Here is a 12,921-nt window from a genome sequence, read left to right on the forward strand (position 1 = left end):
CAGGGCCGATCATGAAGTTGAAGGAAATGATTTACAAGGATGCCAGCAGTCCCCTCCATTCCCATGGGTGGGCTGAGGGTGCAGCAGGGCAGCTCTGCAGTCCTTTGCAGACTCCTCCATCATGCACATTCAGGGAGCCAGACAGAAGCCATGGCCCTGCTTAGAAAAAGGCTGTATCAGCATCTTGGTGAGGTTACTGAGATGTGGGCTAAAATCTTTCTAATTGAAGCCACGTGCCACTGACCTATCATAGGCACAGAGTCTGCACTCACTACTCACTAAGGGCTTCAAGTAGCAGAAACTGTCAAGTTTTGGGGTTCAGAACTCTTGATGGTTATAAACACATCCCATAAAGGACTTGTCCATACAAATCACCAGTGGTCTGAACTGCTTTGTTTCCCAGAGCTGACACTTTTTCCTGTGGATGAAAAGAAAACCTGGCTTCTGATCATCTCAAAACTTCCAGAAAATTTAGAGTCAGGTTCTGCACTCAAATGTGGGACAGCTAAGAAATAATTTATGCTGCTTTGATGATAACCATGCATGTGAGCACTTCACTGATCACAGATGCACTGCAGCACATGCCTGAGTGAAGTCACAGCAGAAACAGCGCTTTAACAACCCTGTGGTGTACTGCACGTTCTCACTCCTGACTGCTGTGCTCTCCCCTCCACTCAGCACCAGCCATGTCCCTCCCTTTGGACTGCAGAAGGGAGCAGCTGCCGCCGTCCCCCCCTGGGGCACAAGGATTCTAAACAGCAGCGTGATTTTTTCACTGGATTGGAAAATGCTCCAGCTTCTGCTCCTTACCTCCGTGCAGTAGTGTTTTTCAAGCCTTTGGCTCTCCTTTTGCTTCTGGCAGGTGAGGGAGAGCACAGACACGATGGTGCTGTTGCCACTGCTCTCGTGTGACGCCGTCCAGGACGTCAGGGCAGTCGTGGAGCTCAGCACCGTCACGGTCACATGCTGGGGCTTCTCCGTGAGCTCCTCTATCCACTCACCTGTGGGGCCTGGGACATGGCCCAAAAGCACAGGTGAGCAAGCCACTCCATCCATTTGAGGCACACATGTTAAAACACCCTTCTTTCAGGGAATTCTTTACAGCTGGTGAGGGAGGCTGGACTGGCAGATGTCCACCCCCACAGCTCCCAGGTAGCAGAAGTGGCAGCCTGGGAAAACCTGCAGCACAGCCCATGACAAGAGAAACGTGCCTGTCTGAAAATTCAGCTGGCAGTATTCTCTGCTGCTTACCAGAAACCACCCAGCAGGATCAGATTTGTTCCAAGGAAATGCCTAAATGCCCTGGAGCCAAAAGCATACAGATCGTTGACCAATATTAAAGGATAAGCACACAGACTTTTTCGCCTCTCCACATACTAACACACCCTGCAAGCGCACCACAGCCTCAAAGCATGAAAATCAAGTTCACAGAGGTCACCACAGTGAAGAATCTCATTCTTTTTGGAGCACTTGGTTGAGAACACAGCTTTAAATATAGATAAAAGAACATTCTGGAAAATAACTTCAGCTAGACTTGGTCAAAATTTCGTGTTTCATGAAAACAGCCTGTTTTTCTTGTCACTTTTAAGCGATACTTGTGACTGCTCTCTCCTTGACATTCTTCCTCCGTGCAGCTCTAGTGGTAATTTACATTTATTGATAAAATAAAACAAATGCCAGAGCAAGAATGTGGTTTAAGGTCAGCCTATAAGATTTGACTGCTGACTGGATGTAACAAAAATATGTAACACAAGCCAGTAATTTGACAGGATGATTCACCAACCAAGCATTACAAGGAAAATATAAGACTGACCCTGTGGGCAAAAGACCCACAGCCACGTAGGTAAAAAAGAGGAATTTGATCATTAGATTATTCTCTGGAGACAGAGGATGCACATGTAGCTCTCACTATTCAGAAACTGTTTCAGCGTTGGCATTAAGGCAGCAGAGATGCCTCATGTCATAACCCAGAGTTGTAGTCCCCACACAAAAACCCTACTTGATCAGACTCAGAAAGAGGAATGGAAAAGCAATTTCAACCTAAGAGTATTTGTTCATGTATCCAATTTGGCATTCTATCAGAGATGCATACAAAATCTATCTAAAATATAAGGACCTTGCATTTGACAGACTAACTAATACAACTGCCAAGAACCCTGATTTTGTTGTAAAAGCCTGCAAAACTAAGTGACAAAACCCCCCAAAAAAAGGTTGTTACATGTAAAATTAAAATATCCTTGCCTTCCTGCAACACCTTAATACTTCATCCACAATGAGATAAGGGTTCATCCTTAATCTAGCCATCCACACCCCTATACTTTGGGTTAACATTTTCTCATTTCTCTCAGGTCCACAGTTAGCATGGTGGACACTTTAAGCACTGATTAATGAAAATAAAATATGTCACACCTTACAAAATAGAACAACACTTGGTACTAATAGCAATGCTACATATATCTTTATCTACTTTGATGCTTTTCATACAATGAAGCTGTCCTAAACTATTCCTAAAGAAAAGCAGAAAACAGTGAAATTACAACAGCAGAGACCCTCTCTCTCATGTGCTGTTTTCTGGGTGCTTTCCAATTATTGTTTCTTCCAACAATAAAGTTGTTAAAAATGGGAGCAATAGTGGAATTGCTACATTCAGTCCAGCATTATGATGAATTCAAGTTTAAATACCTAGTATTTGTAAATGTTATGAGCTACTAAGGCATAATTTTTATTCATAATATACTGAAGTGCTTGACTACATTTCCTTTTAATAGGATTTTTTCTGCCAGCTTTGGCTACTGTGGCTTGTTGCAGCATTCATGGTTTGGGAAGGCATTATTTTTTCACAATGCAAAATTGTGCAGTGCTGCAAGCATTCCCCTGTCTCATTCTATGGGCATTCTTTAGGGTATATCTATTTCCTTTTGCAGAAAAAGGTACAAAGGTGACCACAGCCATTAGAAGGATAATAATCTGAATTCACCAACACCTGTCTCACTTGCTGATCCAATTGTCAGTCACGGTATTAGTTTACACAGTAGTGTATTATTACTTTGTCTTTTACTAAATCTCCAGTTAAGAAAGTCTGGGATTCTACAGGGAAATAATAAATTACTTTTTCTCTTTTGAATTTAGCAGGCTGAACCACTTCATCTACTGTAATTTGCTCTGTGTTCTCTCAGAGACCATTCAATTTCAGAGTTCAGTGTTTAATTGTGCAATTCCCACACTCTCAGCCTGTGCTGCCCTTCATCCCTAACACAGTACATACTCCAGGAGTAGGAAAGTTAAATATTTCCAAAGCTCTCCATAACCACCAAATTAATTCTTGGAATTAAGTCCTCACTGTGAGAGATGCAAAAGGGAAACTCATTTCACCCCTGGACACTGACAATGACTCCATCACATCACTTGCTTTCTGTTCTTAAGACTGCCAAGATGGCACAACCAAGGCCCATCCAGGCAGGTTGCAATACATTAACATATTTGCCCTATATTTGCTTCTCTGGCACAGGGAATTCCAGAAGACCAGACCCTTGTCATCCATCAGCAGGTGCCAGAAATACCACAGTGGTCAAACTCTGCACATTACAGTTATGTTGCTCAGAGAGAAAAAGTTGAGTTTGATGAGATACTTACTGATGTAAAAGCTAAGTGTTTTTGCCGATTGACTTCCCCGAACTTCACAAGAGCCAGAGGAGCTAAATGTTGTTACAGACAATTTGTATTTTCCTGGTTCTTTCAGTTCAGCAACAAATTTGTGAGTGTCCTCACTCACTGTCAAAAATTCTGTGGAGTTCTCTAAATCAGGAGGGGAAAAAAAGTGTGGATTAATTGAAATTTGAAAGGTTCCAGTCACCAAGAGAATTATTTACATCAGAAATGCTAATCTTGTTTCAACTGTGGGATTAAAAGGTATCCAAAAGGACTTTATTCAAACAGTGTGGCAATATGTACAACAGTATAAATCTTGTTTAACAAAAGAGAGCTGTAAACGGCAGTTTACTCCTCCTCCCTTACTTTTATGTTGCCCAGCCAAAAGTAGATGCTGCTCAATGCAAAAACTCCTCAAGAAACACATGGGATCTAACAAAGCCTTCTGAAGCACAGTACTAGAGAATGAATAATTCGTAGAGGAGACAACCAGCAATGGAATTACAGAAAAGGAGGACGAGAAGGGCACAAGGCTCTGCTTTACCTTCCCTTTCAATATTGATGTGGAAACCATCAAAGGCAGTGGGGGGCTTTGGGGGCAGCCAGGTCAGCACCATCTGCACAGGAAGGAAGGGAGGGGGCTCTGCTGTGGGGCTGCCGGACGTGCTGGCATCACTGGCTTCATAATTCCTGGAAACTGCACTGACAAACTCCTCCTCCCCCTCGGACGACTCGGCCTCGCTGGACCACCACGCGGGCTGCGGGCCGGTTCCATACTCGGTGCTGTTGGAGTGCTCGTCCAGCCAGGCTGCAGAGGTGTTTGCTGCTGGGATTTCAGTGGGGCTGCCAGAAGGGTGGCTGGCTTTCTCTTGCCTCACGATTTCCCGCGGTCCCATGAAGGATTCTTCCGCGAAATTGCCGCTGTGCTCTTCCCAGTTGTTCCTGTTGATCGGTACGATCTGAACAGAAATGTTTCGGGGTGGGTAAGGAACTAAAAGAGAAGCAAGGGATAGTCTTTTACTGGGTACGTTCTGCGCACCTTTAAATGTATTAATTCCCCAGACAAATAGCAGGGATTGTTTGAAATCTTCTTACAAAGATCCTCCCTTCTTTTACCTGCTCTTATGCATATACCAGAAGTGACTGTAGTGGGATCAAGATGAGTATAAATTCACAGCATAATCACAATTAAAGAATGCCAGGAAGTAAAACAGATGTGAAGCCACAGTAAATCAAACTTCAGTGCTCTTATAACAGCATGGCTACTGTAGTATGAATTTTTGACAGTGAATCTTTATTGTGTCTTCCAGGGAGTTCTTTATCATGGAAAAAAAAGCCCACCTCTGTAGAAATGAATTGAAACATATGCAAAACAAATATATGGCATAGCTCATATTTAAAAAACATAACCTTCATTTTGCTGTAGGGCTTTTCATATGCTTTTAGCAGCCACCTTTTCACAAGCATTAAACATCAGTTTAAATTTTAATATTTGTGAAAGCTTGATCTTAAGATTTGAGTCTCCACAAGACAAGATTCTGGCACGCAAAGAAGTTACTTCAGCTGATGCCAGGAGGTGAACACACACCGTTTTGTCTGTCTCACTGCAATTGCTTGTCTGCCTCTCCTTACACACTCTAAGTGTGAGTATCCTCTGCAAATAATTTTGCCTGGCACCTTTTAAGCTGGCAATTTACAGCACGCTAATTTGTTCAACTCCCATCCCAGCCACAGCCACTAATAGAAAACCAGACTACATTCTCATTGCAGTTCATGTGAAAAATGAGGCATGGGAGGGCAGCAGGAAAAAAAAAAAAGTGATCCTGTTGGTTATGGTTCAATACCTCAACAACTGTATTTAGGATCTTCAGGACAGAACTCAGCTGGCATCAGCTGGCTTGGTTCTGCCCAAGGTAATGGACCAACACCAGTGTATTCATCTAAAGATTTGGCCTTTTGATTTTATCGCTGGTACATTTCACTTTGGACCCTGATAAATGTCTGCGGTCCAAGAAATTAACAAAAAAGTTTTGGGCACCATCCCAGGACCAAATTAAATTAGTTCTGGACCCTGAACAAATGCAATTTTCAGCCTTTGCAACTGGCTGTTGCTGTCTTGGAAATTAAAAGTTCATGCTTCAGGGCACAAAGCGGCCGCCAAGTCGGGCAGCTATGACATTCTTCTCCGTGACAGAAAAGTGCACAGTGAGGAAGGTCTTCTCGAGCAGTTCAGCTGTGATTCACTGCACAAGGAGACAGACCAGTAGAGACAGATCAATAGTCTGCCCAGTGCAGCTATTCCTGGGGCACCAAAATGAATTCCTAGCACAAGGCCTGGCATATCTCACGTGAAGCAGAAGTTATTTTCTACGAAGCAAGCTTTATAACAGAAACACAAATTTCCCTCTGCACTGTTTGCATGCTCGAGCCTATGGAACAGCCACACCATCCTCCTCCCGTGCTCCCAGGACTGCTCCCACCCAGACCCTCCTCTCTGAGGGGTCAGTCCCCTCCCCACAGCAGCAAGAAAAGCAGCAATACAGACGTGGAAGAAACAGTGTGTAAGAATTTTCTTCACCTGTTCTGTGCCGTTTGGGCTCGTGCTGGACCCCACTGTACTCCACGAGTGTGCTCTTGTTGAAGGTTGCCTCTGACACCAGCTGAAATGTGATGTTACTGTAGCATATCCCTGGCAGCCAGTGATTGAAAACTGTTTTACCTTTAAAGAAATCTGCAGAAGGTTTAAAGGAAAAAGAAGAAAGGAAAACAAAAGCGGATAATGCATCAAATATTCCCTTTCTGATAATGTAACTGCACATGGTGGATGGGCAATGTTTTAGATGTTTAAACATTTTCCAGCCTGCTCTGAGACATGAAATTGTAATAATTCAGTTTGCCAACACTTTTCCTGGCTGTCAAAGCCACTTTGCCACCAGAAAAAAGAAAGACCAAAAAAAAAAAAAAAAAACCACAAAAAACACCAAACAATCCAACAAAAAAAGGCCCAGCACAAGAAACATGAGCTGCTTTTCACTGGCAAGGGAACTGAATCTGGCAACCTGCTCCACAGGACACTGAATATCTCAAAGAGCATCTGACAGCTCCTGCAGACCTTTAACTGCTGCACGCAAAAGCCTCTTTGGTCTTTTGCCGACTGGGGCCCAGTGCTTGTGGGAGATGCTCAAAGGAACACCCGCCTGCAACCGAGTGCTGCTGGGGGCTCAGCTCACGTCCACCACACGGGAGGGCTGAAGAGAACTGGCTCAGGGCTATCTGGCTGTGTGCAAGCTGATCAGTGAATCTCCTAATTTAAGCTGACTCTTATTTATCAGCAGCTTTAGTGTTACAGCCCCTGGAACCATCTATTAGCTGTGGAGGAGACAAATTACTGCTGGTATCCTTTTTGTTCTCTGCAAAGAGGTCACCTGTATTTTCTGCCATGATCCAGACTTTATCCTTCCTAACGTCTGGCACTTTACAGCAGGGAAAAGTGGATTTCTAGCCCCACTTTGCATTGAAGCAAAGAGACTCCCAAATTCTCTGACCTCCTTCCAAAGGTGTGCATCTCCCTCTGCTGACTGTAAAGAGAGTTTCCAGTGACCAGGCTTCTATTCTGGGATCCTTAATTCAGTGCCTAAAATTCAATTCAGCACCTACTGGATTGCCCAAAGATTTTGATTTGGTTTTGGATTTTACTGCCACTGTGGGATGTCAAGCCATTGGGGTTTCAGGGTCCACAAGGCATGTGTGTGCCTTCCTCACCTCTTAGGGTGCTTCCCACAGGACATTTATGGTCCCATTCATATCTCTGGGACAGATACTGTGCTTAATCTATACTGCAGAGCAAAAGCTGTAAACAAATATATGAAAGGGTTCAGTTATGAACAAATAAAAAAGAAAGCAGGATCTGCTCTTGTTTAGATCATTCTAGACTGTTAGATTGATTGCCCTTGATTAGATTATTTTAGGCACATTGAAATTTCTATTATGCAGCAGGGTTTATGAGCTTAGGGACAGCACTGAATGCTGCACTGATGTACTATACAGCACAGCACTGTGGCACTGCGTGGTGATGCAGAACCACCAGCTCTGATCCTGTGCCAGCAATCAGGTTTATTGAATGGGTTTCCCTCCTCTGGGACATCCCAGAGCTTTCCTATCAGCCATAGACCAAAGAGGAAACCTTGGCCAGAGGGAAGAGCCTGGGAGCTTTTGTATTATTTGAACTGACACACAAGCACCAGTGACTGGGGATGCCTTCCCAGGCTAATTTCAGACTGATTACAAAAATCCAGACCACCAAGTCTTCCTCTAAAATCCAAAAGAAATGTAGCATCACTGGAACTAGGATTCTAGCAATTAAAAAATCCCAAGTGACCCACCAGCTCAATTCAAAGACCCATCCCTTACTTCACAATATATAAGCACATTACCAGAAGCACAAATCATTACATAAATACATGTCAAAACCCCATCTAAGGCCACCGTTTAAAATGTTTCCTGCAGAGGTAGTATTACATTTTGGTGAAATAGTTTCCACCTACCTTTGTAGAGCATTGTTCGGTAGTCTTTTCCTTCCCAATAGCTTATATTGACCCTGGTAAAAACATTGTACTTCTCTGGGTACTGAATTTCAAACAACACTCCTGTTTCTGGAGATGGTTTGTAATCATAGATAGAAACATTGCTCACAGGAAGTGGTTCTAAAGGATATACAAACAAAAGAGGGAAAAAAGGGCAGATTAAGAGGCAAACCGAGTTATTTGCACACATACAATATCAATGAAAATAAGTGCTTTTGTAGGTACGGTAAATACAATGTCAGTGAAAATAAATGCTTTTGTAGGTATGGCACAGGCACTCTTAAATCTACCAGATGACATCTGGGGCTTCACTGAGGTGTGGGGCAAAGCCACTTGGGACATTGTCAAAGCCAGCACTTCTATATTCCCCTCACTTCAAAGAATGCATCTTCTTAACACTTATGCTTCAACAGCAAAATTTCCATATTTGACATTTAAAAAATGTTATTATTTAAGCACTCACAGTCCTCACCTCAGAAACATTTTCATCTTTAATACTTGTCAATCGTGTAGTAGAAGTGCCCAGACAAAACCAACAAAACATTTGAAACTGCACGTGACTTCAGCATAAATGTAGAGCTTTCAAGATGAGCTGAGAAAATTTTTATCAGTGTAATGGCCAAAGGAAGCTACATGAATAAAGACTTGCTGTTTTGGTATCTATACAGTTCTTTATTTCATGGGTGGTTATACAGTCCCCATTCCCACCACGTGAGAGGGCCACCATCCTTATCTGCTTATCCACACCAAACTTCTACAAAACAAACAGGACCACTACCATTATTTTAAAGGTGAAGAACTGAGGTACAGAGGAATAAAGTGGTCTATTGGAGGGCACAGGGAAAGCCTGTGCATAGGAGGGAGGTAAGTCAGGAACTGCTCCTCTCTGATCTCAGAATCAGGTAGGCCACAAAAAGTAAGAAGAATATCCCGTGTCCTGTGATCTGAAATCCAGACCAGTGTAGCTCCACCAGCTGAGGAAAGCCACGTCAGTTCACTGCTGCTGGGAGGCTGCATTGTTGCTGACAATAAGAGAGTCACACGTTTATTCAGCCTTCTCTATTCATTAAAAAATCCCAAGAAAAACTAAAAGAAAGAACACATTTTGTTCAATGCTCCCCTCAGCGAGAAAAAAATTGACAGCAACCCAATTATCCTGTGGTTAAGAGGTCCAAGCAAGTTTATACTGTTAGCTCAAATTTGTCATAGTAACATATTTTAATAAGGATAGTTAATGCAATTATGCCTACATCCTTATAAAGATTAGCATGTTGATTTAGTTCTTGCACACTATAGGGATCAGATTGCAAAATTCAGGCTGTTGATTAGCACGGCCTTACAGGACCCGTTTGAGTTCAAAATTCTGCTGCTGTAGGCCCTGGAGGAAAAAACAATAAAATTTTCCCCCAAAGAGCATATCGTCACAATGGGCAAGAGGGAGAGCAGATGAGATGGGAAGATCAGTATCAGTATCAAAAGTGGAATTATCCCACAGGAGGTGAAGTAGGTTAATCAAAGATGGAAATGCAAGACTGTAGGGAAAGAAAAAACTAAATCCCAATGACCAGCAGAGCATTTTCACTACAGCTTTACGTTTCTAGATGTGATGAGAAACAGAGAACAAAAACCAGCTGGGAATAAAACCATAGATGCAAACAGAATGTCTCACCAAAACCAATGTGTCATCACTTCTAACTTTGCCAGAGCATGGAAATGCAATGTGGATTATTAAACTATTTCTCATGGCAAAGGCACCTCATTATTTCCATCAGATACACATCAGTATATTTGTACATTAGCCACTTACAAAGAGAAACTCCCCATCTCACAGATACCAACAGGCCCTTCAGTGGTGGGATCTGTGCAAATTCTGCTGACATTTCATGATAGCCCAGAAACAAACAGGAGTAAAGCCGAGCACAGGAAACAAAGCCTTCCCTTCTTTCTGCCAACGCTCTTCCCACCGCTTATTCCGGAATAAATAGTGGAAACGACTCCCCACATGGCCAGAGGGTTCATATCACAGCTCACACAGCACACGAGAGTGGTTTAAATGTCAATAACAACCTCTAAATAGCCCTGTGCTTATGTGCAGTCATCTCCCACGCTGGCAGGTGTGCCCTGGGCTTTCTCCTGCTATCTCATTCACATCTGAGGTCTCCTCATTTCTGAAAGAATTACTGAATCTTTCTTGTGCCAGTGATTCAATTACCCCATTTATTCCTTCCTACAACAAATCCAATAAAGGATGGAAGCTATATTCATTTATAATCCAGATGATTTTTCCTCCCGATGCTTTGATTTAATTAAGCAACAATTGAATTAAGTGGTAATCACCACAGACTCTCTTTCGTGTCGCTATCTTCCGCTCACTATCCTCTCCTTGCTCGTGGCTGATGTTAGCAGAGCTGCATGGGTGACATAATGCAATTTAAAGATTCTCCCATTATCTTACTTCCTTCAGCACCAAATCTTCAAATCAAAAGCTATTTGCAACTGTGAAATTAAAAGAACGCTCAGCAGATAACCATCACATTCTGTCTTTCACTTACTAACTGCTCCTAGGGCTATTAAAATTAAAGAATATGTAAAATGCCACTCTTTACTATCAGTATTTATAATGCAGAGCATAAACAGTTTGGTCGTTTTAATTTTACTATTTTCAATGTTTAGGATCCAGCTTGTCACAGATTTCAGCGACCGCCAAGAAATAGCCTAAATAAAGTGGAATCACAGAAATTTAATACTTCATAAAAGCCCTGTGCTACATTGAAGTCATATTACAGAAGGGATTTAGAGCATCTCACTGTCTCTCTAATAGTTTAAAGTACCTCTTCATTTATAATCTCTTTATTTTTAGACTTGGAGATTATATTACACACACATAGACAACTCTGCAGGATCAAGACCTGAATTTGGCATTTTCCTTAGTGTCTCAGAATCTGTTGCATCTGTAGCAGCTGCTTTCCCATTTTATCGGTTTACAGGAAACTCAGCTTCTCTGTTTATCCTGGACTTTCCAGCATTTTGCATTTAGCATATAACTTGCATTACACAAACATCAAGACAGCATAATAAATGTGCCTAACACCTTCCTCCAATGCCCTGGAAAATTCTGAATGCTAAATCCTCCATTAATGCATTCCAGTTGTGTCCGATACATTAATATTTGCAATTCAGGGGGGAAAAAAAGTGCTGTGAAAATAAGTACCGTATTTCAAACCAAATCAACCTGTTTGTAATATGTGCAGATCGGGTCACTCTACAAATTGAATTGATTATTGCTGTGGCTTAGAATACAGCATTACCTGTAGGACTGAGATTTGCTTCTCACACTAGAACCCAGATTAATCATGATTTACCTCCATACTGTGACTTTTATAAAAAAAGATGCCCCATTAATGAAGTGACCTAACCCCCATGGGTAATTCCCTTTATTTACAGGAAGAAGTTGTGAATTATGAAATTTTCTCCCCAGGATGACACTATTTATGTAGCTGTATTGTTACTGGGAGTAAGGCAGAGCCAGGGTAAAGCTTCCATTATGCTGTAAACTTTAGGATGTTTTATCTCTTGTTAAAAAGAAACCATCTTTGAGATTAAAGAAGCCGTTGTTCAATACTTTGGGAACACAGTGTTCAAGCTTATGATAGGTAATAGTGATATTGTGCTATTGCTTATGAAGGGGGAATGTAAGTCAAAATTGTACCTGAGCAATGATGGCATATAGTGCAATTTCTACACGGCCACATAGGGTGATAAATAAAAAGATGACACAACCTAAAAAATAATGTTGTCACAAGAACAAAGGCATAGCTATTGCTCTTGAACAGATTTAGGCCAATTGTTTAGATCCTCCTTACAATGCAAATTGCAGCAGAAAATCTCATGGTTGCAGTTCTTTCTGTTTCTTTGATACTGATGGAGAAGTTTTTTCACCCTAAAAGGAGGATATCACGGTTTATTTGCTGGGAGAAGGTGAGCACTAATGGACCTGGAGAAGTTTTTTCACCCTAAAAAGAGGATAACACGGTTTATTTGCTGGGAGAAGGTGAGCACTAAGGGACCTAGATGCTGTTGTGAGTTACATTTCAAAGTTAGGGCTGCCACAGATAACCAGCCTTTTTAAAGGTGCTTCACATCATCCTTTAAGAAAGAAAAAACATGAAGGGCTAAAGTTTCACATTTCATTAGGGAAAAAAACCCTCTGAAGCTTCGAGTTAAAGAACTCTGATCCATTAAGAAGCCAGAGGAAAGGACTGGACCTGCTGAATCATTTCCTGCAGCATCTGGCACAATGACAAGGGAGCATTAACTGCGTGTAATGCCAATTACTTTCTGAGGGCTGGAGATCAGAGTCCCAGGCAGCAGCTGTTGGCCTCTCAAGAAGAATATTTTTGTAGGAGACACAGAGGCAGAACTCCCCCTAAAGGGAATATATTTCAGTCATGTATGTAAGGAGCCATCAGCTTTTGAAGCAATGAGACATTTTACCACTCAGAACTCCTAATCATCAGCTAAAATAAAAGCCAGGCAGAGCTGCTCTTAATTACTATCAGAGATCCTCAGATCCAGATTTCTCCAATTCCCAGCAGACACATTTTTTCCTGCAGCACACCATAGCTTTGCAATGTACTGCTATCCCTATTCCTTCAAATGTACAAATATTTTTTTCCTTCACAATATAAAG

At 42.0% G+C, this 12,921-nt stretch overlaps 1 protein-coding gene across 4 annotated transcripts in view; it reads right to left on the minus strand.

Moving 5' to 3' along the window:
- PTPRO (protein tyrosine phosphatase receptor type O) overlaps nucleotides 1-12,921 on the minus strand; it is a 141,616-nt gene that overhangs the window by 46,225 nt on the left and 82,470 nt on the right. For all 4 annotated transcript variants that reach the window (XM_068191941.1, XM_068191942.1, XM_068191943.1 and 1 more), the window contains exons 3-7: nucleotides 8,193-8,351; nucleotides 6,227-6,379; nucleotides 4,193-4,639; nucleotides 3,634-3,795; nucleotides 811-1,010 (exon numbers count right to left, since the gene is read on the minus strand). In XM_068191941.1, coding sequence (XP_068048042.1) covers nucleotides 811-1,010; nucleotides 3,634-3,795; nucleotides 4,193-4,639; nucleotides 6,227-6,379; nucleotides 8,193-8,351 — 1,121 coding nt within the window. The remainder of the gene's footprint in view (nucleotides 1-810; nucleotides 1,011-3,633; nucleotides 3,796-4,192; nucleotides 4,640-6,226; nucleotides 6,380-8,192; nucleotides 8,352-12,921) is intronic.

The sequence above is a fragment of the Anomalospiza imberbis genome, chromosome 5, assembly GCF_031753505.1.
Source record: "Anomalospiza imberbis isolate Cuckoo-Finch-1a 21T00152 chromosome 5, ASM3175350v1, whole genome shotgun sequence".
Classification (NCBI taxonomy): Eukaryota; Metazoa; Chordata; class Aves; order Passeriformes; family Viduidae; genus Anomalospiza; species Anomalospiza imberbis.